This window comes from Oncorhynchus gorbuscha, linkage group LG18 (genome assembly GCF_021184085.1).
Source record: "Oncorhynchus gorbuscha isolate QuinsamMale2020 ecotype Even-year linkage group LG18, OgorEven_v1.0, whole genome shotgun sequence".
NCBI lineage: Eukaryota > Metazoa > Chordata > Actinopteri > Salmoniformes > Salmonidae > Oncorhynchus > Oncorhynchus gorbuscha.
In genome coordinates, this window is record NC_060190.1 from 15,120,391 (window position 1) to 15,140,163 (window position 19,773).

Consider the following 19,773-nt stretch of genomic DNA (forward strand, 5'->3'; position numbering starts at 1 on the left):
TTCTGCTTGGCCTTTGGGATCTAGACTGTGTTACTGTAAAGCACTTTGACAGCCCCTGACATGCAAAAAGGGCTTTATAAACACATTGGATTGGTTGATTGATTGATTGACTGACAATGGTTGATAAAAATACATTTGATTGATTGACTGACAGGACTCAAGAGAGAAGTTAGCGACAGGTTAGCCGTACCCGTTTGAGGAGACGAGGGGCGTCCACGTCCAGTTTGCAGCGGCGTTGGACCTGGTGTATGGATCCGTCCTCGCTCTCAGTTTCCTCCAACACCTCGCTGTCCACAAACATGGGAATCAGGTGACACGTGGGGAATCGCCTCTCGTAGGCCTGCGAGAGAGACGGAAAGAGAAAGGGTTATTAGTGTGGGACTCATTTGTTGAAACAACGCAAACTCCTTCACATTCCATGTTCATAAACTTGATAGTATAGCCAACAATGACATTTCATTGATGGATATTCTAGTTCCCAAAATCTATTTTGTCAGCTGTTTTCATATCTCAAAAAAGTGAGTAAGAGAGAAAGAGAGAAAGGTGGGCATGAAAGTTTAGGACAGAGAAGATAGACAGCGAGAGACAAAACACCCTTCAGGTCTATTAAACTCCCTGACCCGCACTCTGGTTCTATCGTTGACTCGTATCCAATTGTCTCAGCAGCTGGCACACATTCCAGCATTACACAACGCATCGTTCATTATCTAGGATGCAAAATAATAGGCCCAGTAATAATAGGCCCAGTAATAATAGGCCCATTAATGGCACCCCAGGCACAATATAGCAGTAGTATTCTGCTCATAAACACATACCACCTAGGTCGCGACCAAAATTGCACCCTATGGGCCCTGGTCAAAAGTAGTGCATGATGTAGGGAATAGGGTATCATTTCAAACACAGCCCTCAATTTATTGTGCTGCTGAAGGCAGCTGTTACACAATGTAAGGTCCTTGGCACACAATGGGCCTGCATTGGTTTCATAATGGTTTGATTACTGATCCTGGACCTAATTGGCAGGGCTACGTAAGCAGCAAGGGACATGAGAGGACATGTATCGACAGGTCCCCGATCAGTTTGGAGAGGTGTGGGAGACAAGGTTAATGCTTCAGCCCACCTAAGTGACACTGCGCTAAGTACAGTTAAGAGACTTGTACATTATGACAGCGTCTTTGCTAATTCTAGGCCAAGTCTGTGCCATGTGTTGTAATAAAGGAACTCATTTTGTCTACTTCTTCCTGGCTGCTCTAGACACCATTATTTATTTCATTTTGTGCTGAATGGGCAGATTCTTATCCTGGCCCAGCTGGAGTCTGCAGTCTCGAGAGAGCGAGAGGAAGGAGAGAGAGCAAGAGAAGAGAGGAAGGAGAGAGAGCGAGAGGAGAGAGGAAGGAGAGAGAGCGAGAGGAGAGAGGAAGGAGAGAGAGCGAGAGGAGAGAGGAAGGAGAGAGAGCGAGAGGAGAGAGGAAGGAGAGAGAGCGAGAGGAGAGAGGAAGGAGAGAGAGCGAGAGGAGAGAGGAAGGAGAGAGGAAGGAGAGAGAGCGAGAGGAAGGAGAGAGGAAGGAGAGAGAGCGAGAGGAAGGAGAGAGGAAGGAGAGAGAGCGAGAGGAGAGAGGAAGGAGAGAGAGCGAGAGGAGAGAGGAAGGAGAGAGAGCGAGAGGAGAGAGGAAGGAGAGAGAGCGAGAGGAGAGAGGAAGGAGAGAGAGCGAGAGGAGAGAGGAAGGAGAGGATGAGAGGAGAGAGGAAGGAGAGGATGAGAGGAGAGAGGAAGGAGAGAGAGGAGAGGAGAGAGGAAGGAGAGAGAGGAGAGAGGAAGGAGAGAGAGTGAGAGGAGAGAGGAAGGAGAGAGAGTGAGAGGAGAGAGGAAGGAGAGAGAGTGAGAGGAGAGAGGAAGGAGAGAGAGCGAGAAAAAGGAGGGAAGTTGCGTTGGGGTAATGAGAGGCCACCACCGGGCACAAATCCACCACTTAGTCAAGATGGCTCAGACTGAAAACACACATGTAAAAGCACTCACTAAAAGCTAAGTAAGAGCACGAGCGAGAAAGAACAAGCTTTTTTACAAATGTTTTACTCAAGGTTGGCAGGGTTCACAGCTCAATCATCAGTTATTATGGAGCAAGATGTCCCCGTCCTCTAAAAAGGCTTTGGGTTCAGCTTAGGTCCTCTAAAACCAGTGTTTTGAAATCCTTTTCATACCAGGGACTCACAAGCTATGGCTTTTCCTTTTTGGGGCCACAGACTGGAGGTTGAGAAACACCCCTGTAGCCTAGACAACTACCTCAAGCACATACTGTATTTCATTATTTATCTATCTTGCTCCTTTGCACTCCAGTATCTCTACTTGCACATTCATCTTCTGCACATCTACCATTCCAGTGTTTAATTGCTATATTGTACTTACTTCGCCACCATGGCCTATTTATTGCCTTAACTACCTTATCTTACCTCATTTGCACTCACTGTATATAGACTCTTTTTTTCTACTGTTCTTATTGACTATGTTTTGTTTATTCCATCTGTAACTGTGTTGTTGTATGTGTTGAACTGCTATGCTTATCTTGGCCGCCAGGTCGCAGTTGCAAATGAGAACTTGTTCTCAACGAGCCTACCTGGTTAAGGTGAAAAAAAGGGCTTTGTCATATAACTGTAATAAGGGCTAGAGCTTACCCTGCTAAAATGGGACCGGTATTCAGGTCGGGGTGTGAGGTGACGAGCAAACCAGGCTAACTAGGGGCTTAGGAAATTGGCAATAGCTGCACCCCCCATTCTTGGTAGCTCCAGTCAGCATGGTACCAGACTGCCTAATAACACTGCCAGGGCTGTTGGCTGTGTCCCAAATGGCAACATATTCCCTAAAGTGCTAAGGTAGTGCACTATATAGGCAATAGGGTGCTATTTGGGTTGCAACCATTGAGCTGTGTCCACTATCATCATGCTGAGTGCTGTCTCTCTCTCTGGTCTAGAAAAGATGCTCTCGCAGGTGTACAGTCAGCACTATGGCAGGAGTAAACACAGTGTTTGGTGTTTGCCCATCAACAAATGCTCTCAACAGCACTAAACATCACATGAAGCGGTAGGCCAAATACAAACAATTCCTCACACAACACACCTCAACACAAAACAGACATATACTGCTCACAGAAGTAAAGGGAACACTAAAATAACATCCTAGATCTGAATGAATGAAATATTCTTAATTACTTTTTTCTTTACATCGTTGAATGTGCTGACAACAAAATCACAAAAATTATCAATGGAAATCAAATTTATCAACCCATGGAGGTCTGGATTTGGAGTCACACTCAAAATTAAAGTGGAAAACCACACTACAGGCTGATCCAACTTTGATGTAATGTCCTTAAAACAAGTCAAAATGAGGCTCAGTAGTGTGTGTGGCCTCCACGTGCCTGTATGACCTCCCTACAACGCCTGGGCATGCTCCTGGTGAGGTGGCGGATGGTCTTCTGAGGGATCTCCTCCCAGACCTGGACTAAAGCATCCGCCAACTCCTGAACATGTCTGTGGTGCAATGTGGCGTTGGTGGATGGAGCGAGACATGATGTCCCAGATGTGCTCAATTGGATTCAGGTCTGGGGAACGGGAGGGCCAGTCCATAGCATCAATGCTATGCTGGATGTTGCAGGAACTGCTGACACACTCTGGCCACATGAGGTCTAGCATAGTCTTGCATTAGGAGGAACCCAGGGCCAACCGCACCAGCATATGGTCTCACAAGGGGTCTGAGGATCTCATCTCGGTACCTAATGGCAGTCAGGCTACCTCTGGTGAGCACATGGAGAAAGAAATGCCACCCCACACCATGACAGACCCACCGCCAAACCGGTCATGCTGGAGGATGTTGCAGGCAGCAGAACGTTCTCCACGGCGTCTCCAGACTGTCACGTCTGTCATATGTGCTCAGTGGCGAATTTGCCAATCTTGGTGTTCTCTGGCAAATGCCAAACACCCTGCACGGTGTTGGGCTGTAAGCACAACCCCCACCTGTGGACGTCGGGCCCTCATACCACCCTCATGGAGTCTGTTTCTGACCGTTTGAGCAGACACAAGCACATTTGTGGCCTGCTGGAGGTAATTTTGCAGGGCTCTGGCAGTGTTCCTCCTTGCACAAAGGCGGAGGTAGCGATCCTGCTGCTGGGTTGTTGCCCTCCTACGGCCTCCTCCACATCTCCTGATGTACTGGCCTGTCTCCTGGTAGCGCCTCCATGCTCTGGACACTACGCTGACAGACACAGCAAACCTTCTTGCCACAGCTCGCATTGATGTGCCATCCTGGATGAGCTGCACTACCTGAGCCACTTGTGTGGGTTGTAGACTCCCTCCATCTCATGCTACCACTAGAGTGAAAGCACCACCAGCATTCAAAACATCAGCCAGGAATCATAGGAACTGAGAAATGGTCTGTGGTCACCACCTGCAGAATCACTCCTTTATTGGGAGTGTCTTGCTAATTGGCTATAATTTCCACCTGTTGTCTTTTCCATTTGCACAACAGCATGTGAAATGTATTGTCAATCAGTGTTGCTTCCTAAGTGGACAGTTTGATTTCACAGAAGTGTGATTGACTTGGAGTTAGATTGTGTTGTTTAAGTGTGTATATAGAGCAGTGTATATAAATAAAAAAAACTCAACATCCAACATGTTCAATCCCAATTTACACCCCAGACTGCATAAACAAAGCAAATATTTCTGGGCAAATACCTTTGAATTCAATCACTTTTTGACAGTACCCTTTTTGATTTGAATGAAACATTCCATAAATATGTTCCCATTGTAGAAGTGGTCAGAAAGTGAGTTGTTGGACCTGAACACCAAAACATTCACGAGATAAAGGTGATCAAAGTTGACCTTTTGCATCCATCTCTTCATCACTGGAAAATAAACAGTTGAGTGATTATTTAAAAGCTTACAAAACAGGGTTGTAAAACTTTTAGAATTTCTAGAGAATTGTTTAAAAAAAAAATTGAATGTTATTTTTAACCTTTAATGTCAATTACACATTCGCATAGCTTAGACCCTGTTTTGCATCAGGTTGTGATGAGACAACATGCTCTTGAATACAGGGTGGGTGTTATGTTTTGGCTGACAAATGTACTAACATGGGAATAACAGACATTTCTACTTTCAAATGGGAACACAAAGATGGTTGGAGGTCCACACATCAGAGAATGGGAATATCTGTTTTAAATTATACGGTCAATCTTCCACAGGAAACCTATTGAAATCCTAAAAATATAAATAGAATAGACATGACCATTTAAGTTGACATTCAGTGGGTGGAATGATGGGCATCTTTGGGGTTGTAATTTATTTTTTATTTTTAAATAAGCTAAATTGCAGTGGTCTGAAGGGATAGGTCTTTTCTATGGATTTAAATGACACCTGCCCCTGTATTCAAGAGCATGTTTTGCCTCAACCGATGGCAGGTACAACACAAAAACCTCAGACGATATGAAAAATGGTCTAAGATACAAAATATGCAACATTTGAGATGAAACAAATCAGAGTTTAAAAAGGTTTAACATTTTAGAATTTATGAAAAACTTTTTTCCCCATGAAATAATACAATTGTTTTACAACACTAAGCTTTTAAATGATAAACTCCAGTTTCTCTTTTCCATTGGTGTTTCATGGTATGGCAAAGTATGGAAAATTGGTCAACTTTGAGAACCTTCATTTCTGAATGTTTTGGCATTAAGGTCCAAAAAGGCATTTTATGACCACTTATTCCATGGGCAAACACGTATGGCAAGTTGTTTTAATTAAAAAGGTACGTAGTTAAAAAGTGATTGAATTCTAAAATGAATTTACTCTCATGTCCAACATGATGTTTCAGACCAAAAACAACACACTAGGCTATAGGCTACAGGTAACTGCCAAAATAAAGGAAACCCCAACACAAAGTGTCTTAATAGGGTGTTGGGCCGCCACGAGTCAGAACAGCTTCAATGCACCATGGCATAGATTCTACAAGTGTCTGGAACTCTGTTGGAAGGATTTGTCACCATTCTTCCATGAGAAATTCCATCATTTGGTGTTTTGTTGATGGTGGTGGAAAAACGCAGTCTCAGACGTCACTCCAGAAACTCCCATACGTGTTCAAGTGGGTTGAGTTCTGGTGACTTGAGAGGGCCATGGCAAAATGGTTAACATCATTTTCACGCTCATCAAACTCTGTGGATGGGGGGCATAGCTCTGGTTGCCAAAATAATGGCCTTGCCAGCATTTTAATACACAGCCTTAAGCATGGCGGGATGTTAATTGCTTAATTAACTTAGGAACCACACCTGTGTGGAACCAACTACTTTTAATATAGGCCTACTTTGTATCCCTCATGTACTCAAGTGTGATTGATTTTGGAGGTTAGATGTATTTAAAGAGTCAACATACACCCAATGCTAAACAAAGGTCACACATGACAAGGGAAAACAAACCCCACAATGAATAGGAAAGCAAAACAGGAAATGTAAAGGCCATGATAGTGACTATTTTTAACAGAGAAACGCAACACTACTCAGGCCAGTACTCAGTGTCCTGACTGAGGGGGGGGGGGAGCTGACTCCAGATCAGTGTGGGGAAAACAATGATGGTAACTAGAAATCACGTAACCCGCCAAGTGCCTTCTAAACACGGTGCAGTGTGTAATATGTAGCGGCTGTTAGTGGTAGCCCAAGGACAATGTACTAGCTTGTTGAGGGTGTCGCTTGATGCCAGAGATGCCCTTGAGATACGTCAAATCGATCCGGGATGCTTCTTCCAAACAGGAAATGACCTACTTATTACATATTTTCAAATTCCCTATCAAAAGGCCCGAGTCACATCACTGGAACTCAAATACCACATTTGCAAGCATGACTCATTGCTCGGTCACAGCTGAGCACATCTTCAAACATCAGAAACTCACAAGGGAGACTGGGTCAATATTTAGGCCTTAGGCCGTCTAATATTGACACAAAGCATCATGGTCTTTTTAAAGTCAATTCAAGATAAGGGTGTCGGTAAAAGTCACGGGAGAAGTATGTCAAGGAAGAGGGAAATACTTAAGAATATTCAAAAGATGAAAAGGTAATTGGGACAAAGGCCTAGGCAGTCACGCGAGCCACCGCCCCATTGTCACATGACTCTAACAGAGCTGCAGCAGTTCATCCAAACAGACCCAAGCGGCAGAGCTCCACCACAGCACGGAACATTTGTATTCGATTGCCTCCAGCTCAACTCTTCCCCGAAGCAGATTAAGGCTAGCTATCAAACAAAACGGAAAGAGACATTTGACTAAAATTGGCTATATCAGGTTTCCAAATAAGCACGAAAGCATGCGTGTGTGTTTATGTGCGTGTCAGCTCAGGTCTCCATAGCTACAGGATACACTAAGAGGATAGGCAGGCCAAGTGTGTGAGTAACATTCCCAGGAATTTAGCTGGGACGTTTATAGGATCACTTTCCAGACATGCATGGGGAAATGTCAAAACAATACACAATACCTAATCCTTTCCAGGAAATAGAAAGGCCTTCTTCCTTTAGGAAAGGATAGTAAGACTGAGGGTGGAAGACTGGAAGAGGAACTATTTCTTAGTGTTTTCAGGAAGGGGAACGGCGCACACTTTGGAATGGAAAGCAAGGAAGTGAAAACAGTGGGAATAAATGAGTTGGGTGGAAAAGGAACCGAAGGATATTATCACGACTATTTCCAGACTAGAGGGGACTAGATGGTGTGTGAGTGTGGCTTTGAAAGAGACTGGTCTTTAGAAAGGGAAGGACACTGGCCAAGGTCAGGCTGCTGGAGCTGACGTGTGGGCGGGTGACTGCCTTAGTGTTGCCGATGACGTTCATCAGTAGCAGTGATAATGTTTGAGTGTGTGTAAATGTGTGTGTTGGGAAGGGAAATTGACGTGCCCTGCGATGGTCAATGACCACTGAACCGCAGTGTGTTTATGAGACCTGTTCTGCTATTTATGCCTACTGTATGTGTGAAAAAGGTTGGGTAGGGTAGAGACTCATGTAGCTTGGGGCAGAGCAGCCTGTCTGCACGGGACACACACACAAATCATCCTCACATCACAACAATTACATCAGCTCTAATTAAGCTAAGATTTGCTCTGGGATCAGTTATTCACCCTACTTGGCAATCAGCAGAGGTCTAGCCCGACACTGAGAACTGACTCTAGATGAGATGACAGGATCTGATTAAGAGCAAAAAAATAAAAAATGGACAAACAATGCAGACAGGCCCAACAACAATCTGAGATCACAAATACCTAGTCCTACACTCTCCCTAACACACACACACACAGAGGGAATATTGATGTAATTGCACAGTGCTGACGTAGCCTAATGGTTAAATCAATAGTAATGGGGGGACCCATGGCTTATATTACAACACTGTTTATAGTGACAATACTACAGTGCTGGGGTTACACAACGCAACTTTCACACAGTTGCAAGGGACATCATCTCAAACGCAATTGAAATTGCCTGGGACTCCAGTGGACTTCCTAGATGGGTGTGAGTGTCGTCTCCGGACTGTATCAGCATTGTTGTGTAAAAACAACAGAGCCAAGAGCCAACAGGACGTCAGTTCCTATATTTATAACAGCTGTTCAACGGCGACGAGCAGGACATTTTGGTGAGGGGCCGCTTTTGAGATTAAAACATTTAATGAGGGCTTGGTTTCCACGCAACATCAAAACAAAAGCAAAAAAACAAGGCATTTAGATGTCTGTGATATGGCCGGAATGTTTTTCTTTGGTTTTTAATGGTTGACAAAACAATTATCTTGTTCGAAAAGACAGATGTTTACCTTAGAATTAAGCTATTTGTACAAAAGAGATTGAGGTATTTGGAGTGTTCGGTTATGTACGAAGCTCTTTGGTCCAACATAGACTTTCAGATGACATTTCATAGTAATATTTGAAATGAGAACAATCCCCTTTTTTACATTCCCTATATCCATTATTCCATTTCTCTTCTCTTTTTCCAGCACAAAGTGGATTTAATTCAGGGCAGCCCCCCACCCCCCACACACACACAGTAAACAGAGAAACAAAAGGAGCATTATTGTGATTGCCTTCAGCACTATTCTGGAAAGTACTGTACTGTCAATGCCAGGCCTGGTAGCCAGGGGAATGAAGTGTTGCAGACTATGATGGCAGTGATCAATGGATGCTTTGAGTGTGTCTGAATTGGTACCCTATTCCCTATATAGTGCACTACTTTTGACCAGGGCCCCTATTGAACATGGCCCAGGGTTCCTGGTGGTTCAATATGTTGAACATGTTGTGCCACATGCGTGCTGTAGCCAGGTGAACGGTACAGGGTGGCTGTTGATTAGACTGACTGGGTCGTGTCTACTGACCTAGCTGGCAGAGAGGATGGGGTGTGGGTGTGTGTGTGTGTGTGTGTGTGTGTGTGTGTGTGTGTGTGTGTGTGTGTGTGTGTGTGTGTGTGTGTGTGTGTGTGTGTGTGTGTGTGTGAGACGTGTGTTGGTCAAATAACCACTTGACCCCAGAGTATATGTGACGCCTGTGGCTGGGTCCTGTGCTGTTGCTATGTAGTCCAACTGGCAATATTTTTGGCACCTCTTCCACTGGCATTAAGCTGAAATATGAAGCATAATTCCACATCTATTCAAGAGATCACACACACACACACCTGCTTACACAACTTGATTACAAGACTGCATCCATCCTAAAAGGGTCAGGGCAGGCGTTCAGGTGTGCTGCACTCTGCACCAAATGTAATGTGAGGGAAAAAAATTCCTCATGGTTTCTATTTTCAGAGTTTAGCCAGAAAAGCAGGTCACAGTGGAGTGAGAGAAAGAGAGAGAGACAGCTGTGTTCCAGACTGTTCTGAACGGTCGAAATGCTAAGAAAATATTGTGGTTTTGTGCAAGTCCAGACTTGGTAAGTTCCACAAAAATAGGGATAAAAAAAAACTTTTAAAAACTTGTCTTAATATTCCTGAGTGACTCCCTTTCCTTGTCTCCTTTCCTCTGTGAGTACTGAAAGGGACTGGATAGATTTCCTAAAGGTTCAACCATCACATCTTTGAAAGATTAGGGGTCAAGGAAAGGAGATTAGGAAGGAAGCCATTACAAGCTACTGAGACACAGCCAAGGGGCTTTAAGGATCCCTTAGAGTATTCCTAGTATATTTCTATGGTTTCTCCTTTCTGTAGGCAGTGTAGAATAGTCTAAATTCCCTTTAAATGGCAAACTCCTGCCAGGTGTCACAGCCTCCATTTAAGTCTTTTCACTGCTCATCAAAACCGGTTTCCTTATCCTGCCCAGTCCCTCACCTCTCCTGTTTAATAGGATGATAGCTATTGACTGAGTGTGGCCTGGAGTAGGTGGAACCGCGCCGTTGGGAGTCCTTGGGTAATACACCGAGGCCTGTCACTCCTGCTCAATACAGAGCATAGGCTAACAGGTTATACAGCTTTAAAGTGGGGCATATGAGGATGCAATGGCTTCCCTGTTATACACAGAGTACAAATCATGAGGAACACTAATATCCACTTCAAATCAGTGTAGATGAAGGGGAGGAGACATGTAAAAGAAAGGTTTTTAAGCCTTAAGACAATTGAGACATGGATTGTGTATGCGCCATTCTGAGAGTGAATGAGTAAGACAAAAGATTGAAGTGCCTTTGAACATGGTATGGTAGTAGTTGCCAGGTGCACAGGTTTGAGTGTCAAGAACTGCCACGCTGCTGGGTTTCACACTCAACAGTTTCCTGTGTGCATCAAGAATGGTCCACCACCCACTTGACACAACTGTGGGAAGCATTGGAGTCAACATGGGCCAGCATCCCTGTGGAACGCTTCGACACCTTGCCCTGCCGAATTGAGGCTGTTCTGAGGGCAAAAGGGAATGTAACTAAATATTAGGAAGGTGTTCCTAATGTTTTGTACATCATGTATGGGCTATTCTATTGTTCATATCCTGATTGTTTCCACACATCTCAACGCTAAGTAGCTACAGAGTTTAACTGCAGTATTCAGTTTGGTGCACAAGCATCATGACTGTACAGCACACTCAAGAAGATTGTGTTTCGGTGTGTAGGGGTGAAAACTATTAGAACTATTTGAATAGCTACATAGCTAGCCTAAGCTCTGTATAGGGCAGCTACTAAGTACCCACCACCACCCACTCTACAGCCCTCATCAACACAGAGGGTAATGTCAGGGCAGTATTCTTAGCTCTGCCAAGGACGGTATAGTGGGCATGAGCCCCCTTTCTGGGAATGCAGTCGGCATGAGATGGTAAGTGTGTGTGTGTGTGTGTGTGTGTGTGTGTGTGTGTGTGTGTGTGTGTGTGTGTGTGTGTGTGTGTGTGTGTGTGTGTGTGTGTGTGTGTGTGTGATAGAGAGAGAGGACTGAGGAGAGCTGAGGAAGCCCATCTGTCAGCTGTAAAAAACACTCTTGCCATCAAAACAGGAAATGCTGAGCTAAAAGTAGACACTCACTGTGCCACGGCCAGACATACATTTAGAGAGGCCACTGCCACCGTGACACACACAAAGCTGTTGGTGTTGCCCAGTAATGCTACACATGGTTCTACTTCTGCAACATAAAGTAGTCCTGATATTTAACCAACTGAGTTAGGCTACTTTAAAGGTGTCAAATGTAGATCCAAGTACAGAATGAGGCGGTCACAGGGCGGAACGGGGCAGTCAGAGGGTTGATTTCAAGTTTTCATAACAAATCGAAAATCGGTATTTTTGGACACCGATTTGGCCAATTGTTATTTTATTTTTACCCCTTTTTATTTAACCTTTATTTAACTAGGCAAGTCAGTTAAGAACACATTCTTAATTTCAACGACGGCCTACGAACGGTGGGTTTACTGCCTTGTTCAGGGGAAGAACGACAGATTTTTACCGTGTCAGCTCGAGGATTCAATCTTGCAACCTTACAGTTAACTAGTCCAACACTCTAACCACCTGCCTCTCATTGCACTCCACGAGGAGACCTGCCTGTTACGCGAATGCAGTAAGCCAAGGTAAGTTGCTAGCTAGCATTAGACTTCTCTTATAAAAAACAATCAATCATAATCACTAGTTAACTACACATGGTTGGTGATATTACTAGTTTATCTAGCGTGTCCTGCGTGTTGCATATAATCGATGCGGTGCGTATTCTCAAAAAAGGACTGTCGTTGCTCCAACATGTCCCTAACCATAAACATCAATGCCTTTCTTAAAATCAATACACAGGTAAATATTTTTTTAAACCTGCATCCATTTAGTTAATATTGCCTGCTAATATGACTCTTTACGAACTGTGTGAAGACTATTTCTTCCTAACAAAGACAGCCAACTTCGCCAAACAGGGATGACTTAACAAAAGCGCATTTGCCAAAATAGCACAATCGTTGCACGACTGTACCTAACCATAAACATCAATGACTTTCATAAAATCAATACACAGAAGTATATATTTTCAAACCTTCATATTTAGTTATCCAGGTTACCAGGCAATATTAACCAGGTGAAATTGTGTCATTTCTCTTGCGTTCATTGCACACAGAGTAAGGGTTTATGCAACAGTTTGGGCCGCCGAATTTGGCAGAATTTTACATAATTATGACATAACATTGAAGGTTGTGCAATGTAACAGGAATATTTAGACTCATGAATACCACCCGTTAGATAAAATACAGAACGGTTCCGTATTTCACTGAAAGAATAAACGTCTTGTTTTCGAGATGATAGTTTCCGGATTCGACCATATGACCTAAGGCTCGAATTTCTGTGTGTTATTATGTTATAACTAAGTCTATGATTTGATAGAGCAGTCTGACTGAGCGCTGGTAGGCACCAGCAGGCTCGTAAGCATTCATTCAAACAGCACTTTCATGCGTTTGCCAGCAGCTCTTCACTGTGCTTCAAGCATTGAGCTGTTTATGACTTCAAGACTATCAAATCCCGAGATTAGGCTGGTGTAACCCATGTGAAATGGCTAGCTAGTTAGCTAATAGCGTTTCAAACGTCACTCGCTCTGAGACTTGGAGTAGTTGTTCCCCTTGCTCTGCAAGGGCCGCGGCTTTTCTGGAGCGATGGGTAACGCTGCTTTGAGGGTGGCTGTTGTCAATGTGTTCCTGGTTCGAACCCAGATAGGAAGGGCAGCTATACTGTTACACTTGCAATACTAAAGTGCCTATAAGAACATCCAATAGTCAAAGGTACAGTGGGGCAAAAAAGTATTTAGTCAGCCACCAATTGTGCAAGTTCTCCCACTTAAAAAGATGAGGCCTGTAATTTTCATCATAGGTACACTTCAACTATGACAGACAAAATGAGAGAAAAAAAATCTGAAAATCACATTATGGAATTTAATGAATTCATTAGCAAATTATGGTGGAAAATAAGTATTTGGTCAATAACAAAAGATAATCAATACTTTGTTAAAAAGTTTCTCAAACGTTTTCTGTAAGTCTTCACAAGGTTTTCATACACTGTTGCTGGTATTTTGGCCCATTCCTCCATGCAGATCTCCTCTAGAGCAGTGATGTTTTGGGGCTGTTGCTGGGCAACACAGACTTCCAACTCCCTCTAAAGATTTTCTATGGGGTTGAGATCTGAAGACTGGCTAGGCCACTCCAGGACCTTGGAATGCTTCTTACGAAGCCACTCCTTCATTGCCCGGGCGGCGTGTTTGGGATCATTGTCATGCTGAAAGACCCAGCCACGTTTCATCTTCAATGCCCTTGCTGATGGAAGGAGGTTTTCACTCAAAATCTCACGATACATGGCCCCAATTCATTCTTTCCTTTACACGGATCAGTCGTCCTGGTCCCTTTGCAGAAAAACAGCCCCAAAGCATTATGTTTCCACCCCCATGCTTCACAGTAGGTATGGTGTTCTTTGGTTGCAACTCAGCATTCTTTGTCCTCCAAACATGACGAGTTGAGTTTTTACCAAAAACTTCTATTTTGGTTTCATCTGACCATATGACATTCTCCCAATCTTCTTCTGGATCATCCAAATGCCCTCTAGCAAACTTCAGACGGGCCTGGACATGTACTGGCTTAAGCAGGGGGACACGTCTGGCACTGCAGGATTTGAGTCCCTGGCAGCGTAGTGTGTTACTGATGGTAGGCTTTGTTACTTTGGTCCCAGCTCTCTGCAGGTCATTCACTAGGTCCCCCGGTGTGGTTCTGGCATTTTTGAGTTCATCATTTTGACCCCACGGGGTGAGATCTTGCGTGAAGCCCCAGATCGAGGGAGATTATCAGTGGTCTTGTATGTCTTCCATTTCCCAATAATTGCTCCCACAGTTGATTTCTTCAAACCAAGCTGCTTACCTATTGCAGAGTCAGTCTTCCCAGCCCGGTGCAGGTCTACAATTTTGTTTCTGCTGTCCTTTGATAGCTATTTGGTCTTGGCCATAATTTGCCAATAAATCATTAAAAACCATAAAGCGATTTTCTGGATTCGTTTCTCATTTTTTCTGTCATATTTGAAGTGTCCCTATTATGAAAATTACAGGCCTCATCTTTTTAAGTGGGAGAACTTGCACAATTGGTGGCTGACTAAATACTTTTTTGCCCCACTGTATATGAAATACACATTGTATAGAGAGAAATAGTCCAATAATAACTACAACCTAAAACTTCTTACCTGGGAATATTGAAGACTCATATTAAAAGGAACCACCAGCTTTCATATGTTCTCATGTTCTGAGCTTTCTTACATGGCATATATTGCACTTTTACTTTCTTCTCCAACACTTTGTTTTTGCATTATTTAAACCAAATTGAACATGTTTCATTATTTGAGGCTAAATTGATTTTATTGATGTATTATATTAAGTTAAAATAAGTGTTCATTCAGTATTATTGTAATTGTCATTATCACAAAAAAAAGGGCGATTAATCGGTATCGGCTTTTTTTGGTCCTCCAATAATCAGTATCGGTGTTGAAAAATCATAATCGGCCAACCTCTAATTCAGACCTTGACTTTTTCTACATCTTATTCTAAAACTGATTTTTAAAAAACACACAAAAAAAATCCTCAGCAATCTACACAATACCTACACGCAAATGTATAAAAAAATAACATTGAAATACCTTATTTGCACAAGTATTCAGTCCATTTGCTATGAGACTTGAAATTGAGCTCAGGTGCATTCTGTTTTCATTGATAATCCTTTAAATGTTTCTACAACTTGACAAGACAAGATTTGTAAAGGCACACACCTGTCTATGTAAAAAAGGTCCCACAGTTGAAAGTACATGTCAAAGCAAAAACCAAGCCATGAGGTCGAAGGAATTGTCCGTCGAGCTCCGAGACAGGATTGTGTTGAAGCACAGATCTGGGGAAGGGTACCAAAAATGTCTGCAGCATTGAAGGTCCCCAAGAACACAGTGGCCTTTATCTTTATTAAATGGAAGAAGTTTGGAACCACCAAGAATCTTCTTAGAGTTGGCCCATCCTGCCAAACTGAGAAATCGGGGGGAGAAAGGCCTTGGTCAGGGGAGGTGACCAAGAACCCGATGGTCACTGACAGAGCTCCAGAGTTCCTCTGTGGAGATGGGAGAACCTTCTAGAAGGACAACCATCTCTGCAGCACTCCACCAATCAGGCCTTTATGGTAGAGTGGCCAGACAGAAGCCACTCCTCAGTAAAAGGCACATGACAGCCCGCTTGGAGTTTGCCAAAAGGCACCTAAAGACTCAGACCAATCGGAAACAATCTTCTCTGATGAAACCAAGATTGAACTCTTTGGCCTGAGTGCCAAGCGTCACACCTGGAAGAAACCTGGCACCATCCCTACAGTGAAGCATGGTGGTGGCAGCATCATGCTGTGGGGGTGTTTTTCAGCGGCAGGGACTGGTAGACTAGTCAGGATCGAGGGAAAGCTGAACGGAGCAGAGTACAGAGAGATCCTTGATGAAAACCTGCTCCAGAGCACTCAGGACCTCAGGCTGGGGCAAAGGTACACCCTCCAACAGGACAACGACCCTAAGCACACAGCCAAGACAGCGTAGGAGTGGCTTCGGGACAAGTCTCTGAATATCCTTGAGTGGCCCAGCCAGAGCCTTGAACCCAATTGAGCATCTCTGGAGATACCTGAAATTAGATGTGCAGCAACACTCCCCATCCAACCTGACAGAGCTTGGGAGAATCTCCCCAAATACAGGTGTGCCAAGCTTGTAGCAACATACCCAGGACTTGGGCGGCAGGTAGTCTAGTGGTTAGAGCGTTGGACTAGTAACTGAAAGGTTGCAAGATCGAATCCCCGAGCTGACAAGGCTAAAAAAAATCTGTCGTTCTGCCCCTGAACAAGGCTGTTCCTAGGCAGTCATTAAAAAATAAGAATTTGTTCTTAACTGACTTGTCTAGTTAAATAAAAGGTTTTAAAAAATACTCACGGCTGTAATTGCTGCCAAAGTTGCTTAAACAAAGTACTGAGTAAAGGGTCTGAATAATTATGTAAATGTGATATTGTTTTATAAATTAGCAAAAATTAAAACAAATGTTGCTTTGTTACGATGGAAACAATCTACAATGTGTATTTTGATGAGGGAACAAACTATTTGATCAATTTTAGAATAAGGCTGTAACCTAACAAAATGTGGAAGAAGTCTAGAGGTCTGAATACTTTGTGAAGGCACTGCACCTCCATTGACTTACAAGAAACACATATCCCTGGCATCTTTATTGATGGCTGTGGGAAGTTGGCAATCTATAACATCTTCCCATCCCCATTGACTAGTTATAGAAAACAACTTGGCACTTTTGCTGACAGCCTTTGGAAACTGGTCCTCTTTTCATAATTTCTTCCCATCCTCACTGGCTGTGGAGCAACTCCATTGACTGTATTAGTGAATGGTGCAGAGGCTGCATTGAGCGTGTCATCACTTCCTGGAAATAAAGGCTGCTGTGTCAGGAGGCTATGGGCCGTGAAGCATGGGACAACGAGGAAGACCGGGGGAGCAGGGCGCAGGTGATTTGTGGTGTACTGCGTCAGAGGGAAATAACAGCACAGAAGGAGAGTGTGTGTTATTGTGTTTGTGTAAGTAAAGACGCAGGATGGGGGAGGGACTCACACACTGTACATATAGCCTAGCCTACATACTGGTATACAATACATATGTACACACATACACAAACATTACACTGTATGGGAATATGTAGGTCAATCATATTCCTATTAACGTCATACTGGCTCCCTACATCTGTAGTGAGTCACATTGACTGCAGCTTGGCTCTACGTAGACTGCAGGGCTGGGGAGAGGGCTGTCGTCGATAAGTCGTCGCAGCATCTCGACCTTGCAATGGGGAGTACTGTGATAAGTGAAACAGATCAGGATAATTCTCACAGTCCCAGAGTCAGTTGATAGAAACTCTGATTAATACAGCTTACTCGCACATAGCAGGCCCAGAGTCAGTCTCATCAATGCTGCCTCACAGAGCAGAGCGCTTCTCTAGGGGCTACAACCAGTCTCTGGCAGACGCAGAACTGTATCGGACGAAGTGAATTACACTCCGCAGGCGGATGCTGCTTGCTGACAGACTCATTCACAAAGTGTGTGGAGGAACAATTCCGAACCAAAATATAGTCATAACGCCAGCCACAGGGGAGAAGGCAACTCTCTGCATAATGCATAAACAACTCGCATCACAGAGAATGGAAATAATACTGTAGGCAATATGTAATGAGTTCCCTAAAACGTCAATTAAAAAGACCTCTAGCCTAACCCGAAAGAATGGAAAAATGGCTCCGTCTTGTATAAAATTCTCATTAGCGCAGTAAGTGCACTTGAATTCCCATTAGCGCAGTAAGTGCACTTGAATTCCCATTAGCGCAGTAAGTGCACTTGAATTCCCATTAGCTCACATGGTCAACATAGGAATGAAACAGCTGTACTTGGCCTACTACTGTTGAAATCCTAATGACAAAAGCCTGAAAGGTGACACGCTGGACAGGATGGATTGAGAGAATAAATGGACAATCCCCAGGTTTAGGGGCCTATAGGAGATGGTAAAGAGATTAGAATAACAATACAGCTAGAGACGGAGATGAAGAGAGAAACTACAACACTTCAGGTGAGAATGTGGCGAGAGCTGAAATAGCCTAGATCTGGGATGGAGGAAGAGGGATGAAGGAAGTGGGTCAGGATGAGGGATGGGATGAGACGGCTCCCAGGTCATACTGGAGTTGTTCTTCTACACTGGGCCAGAGAGACTACTAGACAGAGCACAGCTAGTCAGGTCTGCAAGCTAGTTTAGAAATTAGAGGTAAGCAGATCCACCTGTAAATCCAATCTTATTGGTCACATACACATGGTTAGCAGATGTTAATGTGAGTGTAGTGAAATGCTTGTGCTTCTAGTTCCGACCATGCAGAAACATCTAACACGTAATCTAACAATTTCACAACTACCTTATACACACACACGTGTAAAGGAATGAATAAGAATATGTACATATAAATATATGGATGAGCGATGGCCGAACGGCATAGGCAAGATGCAGTAGATGGTATAGAGTACAGTATATATATTTGAGATAAGTAATGTGGGGTATATAAACATTATATAAAAGTGCCATTGCTTAAAGTGACTAGTGATACATTCATTACATCCAATTTTGAATGATTAAAGTGGCTAGAGATTTGATTCAGTATGTTGGCAGCAGCCACTCAATGGCCTTGAGGTTGAAGCTGTTTTTCAGTCTCTCAGTCCCAGCTTTGATGCACCTGTACAGACCTCGCCTTCTGGATGATAGTGGGGTGAACAGGCAGTGGCTCGGGTGGTTGTTGTTCTTGATGATCTTTTTGGCTTTCCTGTGACATCAGGTGTTTTAGGTGTCCTGGAGGGCAGGTAGTTTGCCCCCGGTATTGTGTTGTGCCGACCGCACTACCCTCTGGAGAGCCTTACGGTTGTGGGTGGAGCAGTTGCCGTACAGGCGGTGAAACAGCACGACAGGATGCTCTCGATTGTGCATCTAAAAGTTTGAGAGTGCTTTTGGTTGAAGCCAATTTCTTCAGCCTCCTGAGGTTGAAGAGGAGCGGTTGCGCCTTCTTCACCATGCTGTCTGTGTGGTTGGACCATTTCAGTTTGTCCGTGATGTGTACGCCAAGGAATTTAAAACTTTCCACCTTCTCCAATACTGTCCTGCTGATGTGGATAGGGGGGTGCTCCCTCTGCTGTTTCCTGAAGTCCACGATAATCTCTTTTGTTTTGCTGACATTGAGTGTGAGGTTATTTTCCTGACACCACACTCCGAGGGCCCTTACCTTCTCCTTGTAGGGCGTCTCGTCGTTGCTGGTAATCAAGCCTACCACTGTAGTGTGGTCTGCAAACTTGATTGCGTTGGAGGCGTGCATGACCACACAGTCATGGGTGAACAGGGAGTGCAGGAGAGGGCTGAGAACACACCCTTGTGGGACCCCAGTGTTGAGGATCAGCGGGGTGGAGATGTTATTTCCTACCCTCACCACCTGGGGGCGGCCCGTCAAAGACCAGGAGCCAGTTGCACGGGCGGGGCCGAGACCCAGATCTCTCTCTGGAAGGCAACCCTTGCTTGAATTTTGTTTACCTTGTTGTCAAAAGAGATGCTGGATATTGGCGAGTAGTATACTCGGGAGCGGTGGGCGATGTGCCTGTCTACAGAGGCTGACCAGAAGACCGCTCCATCTACCCCTTCTGCGGCGCCGTTGTTTTGAGTCATAGTGAGTAAACGGGTAAGGTCAGTGAGGTTAACTTAATCGAGTCCAATTGGTCTTCAGGTTTCAAATTATATTTCCAT

General features: G+C 44.1%; 1 protein-coding gene across 9 annotated transcripts in view; it reads right to left on the reverse strand.

The window, feature by feature from the left end:
* LOC124002529 (SEC14-like protein 1) overlaps positions 1-19,773 on the reverse strand; it is a 64,094-nt gene that overhangs the window by 13,435 nt on the left and 30,886 nt on the right. For all 9 annotated transcript variants that reach the window (XM_046309992.1, XM_046309991.1, XM_046309988.1 and 6 more), the window contains one exon: positions 191-340. In XM_046309992.1, the coding sequence (XP_046165948.1) occupies positions 191-340 (150 nt within the window). The remainder of the gene's footprint in view (positions 1-190; positions 341-19,773) is intronic.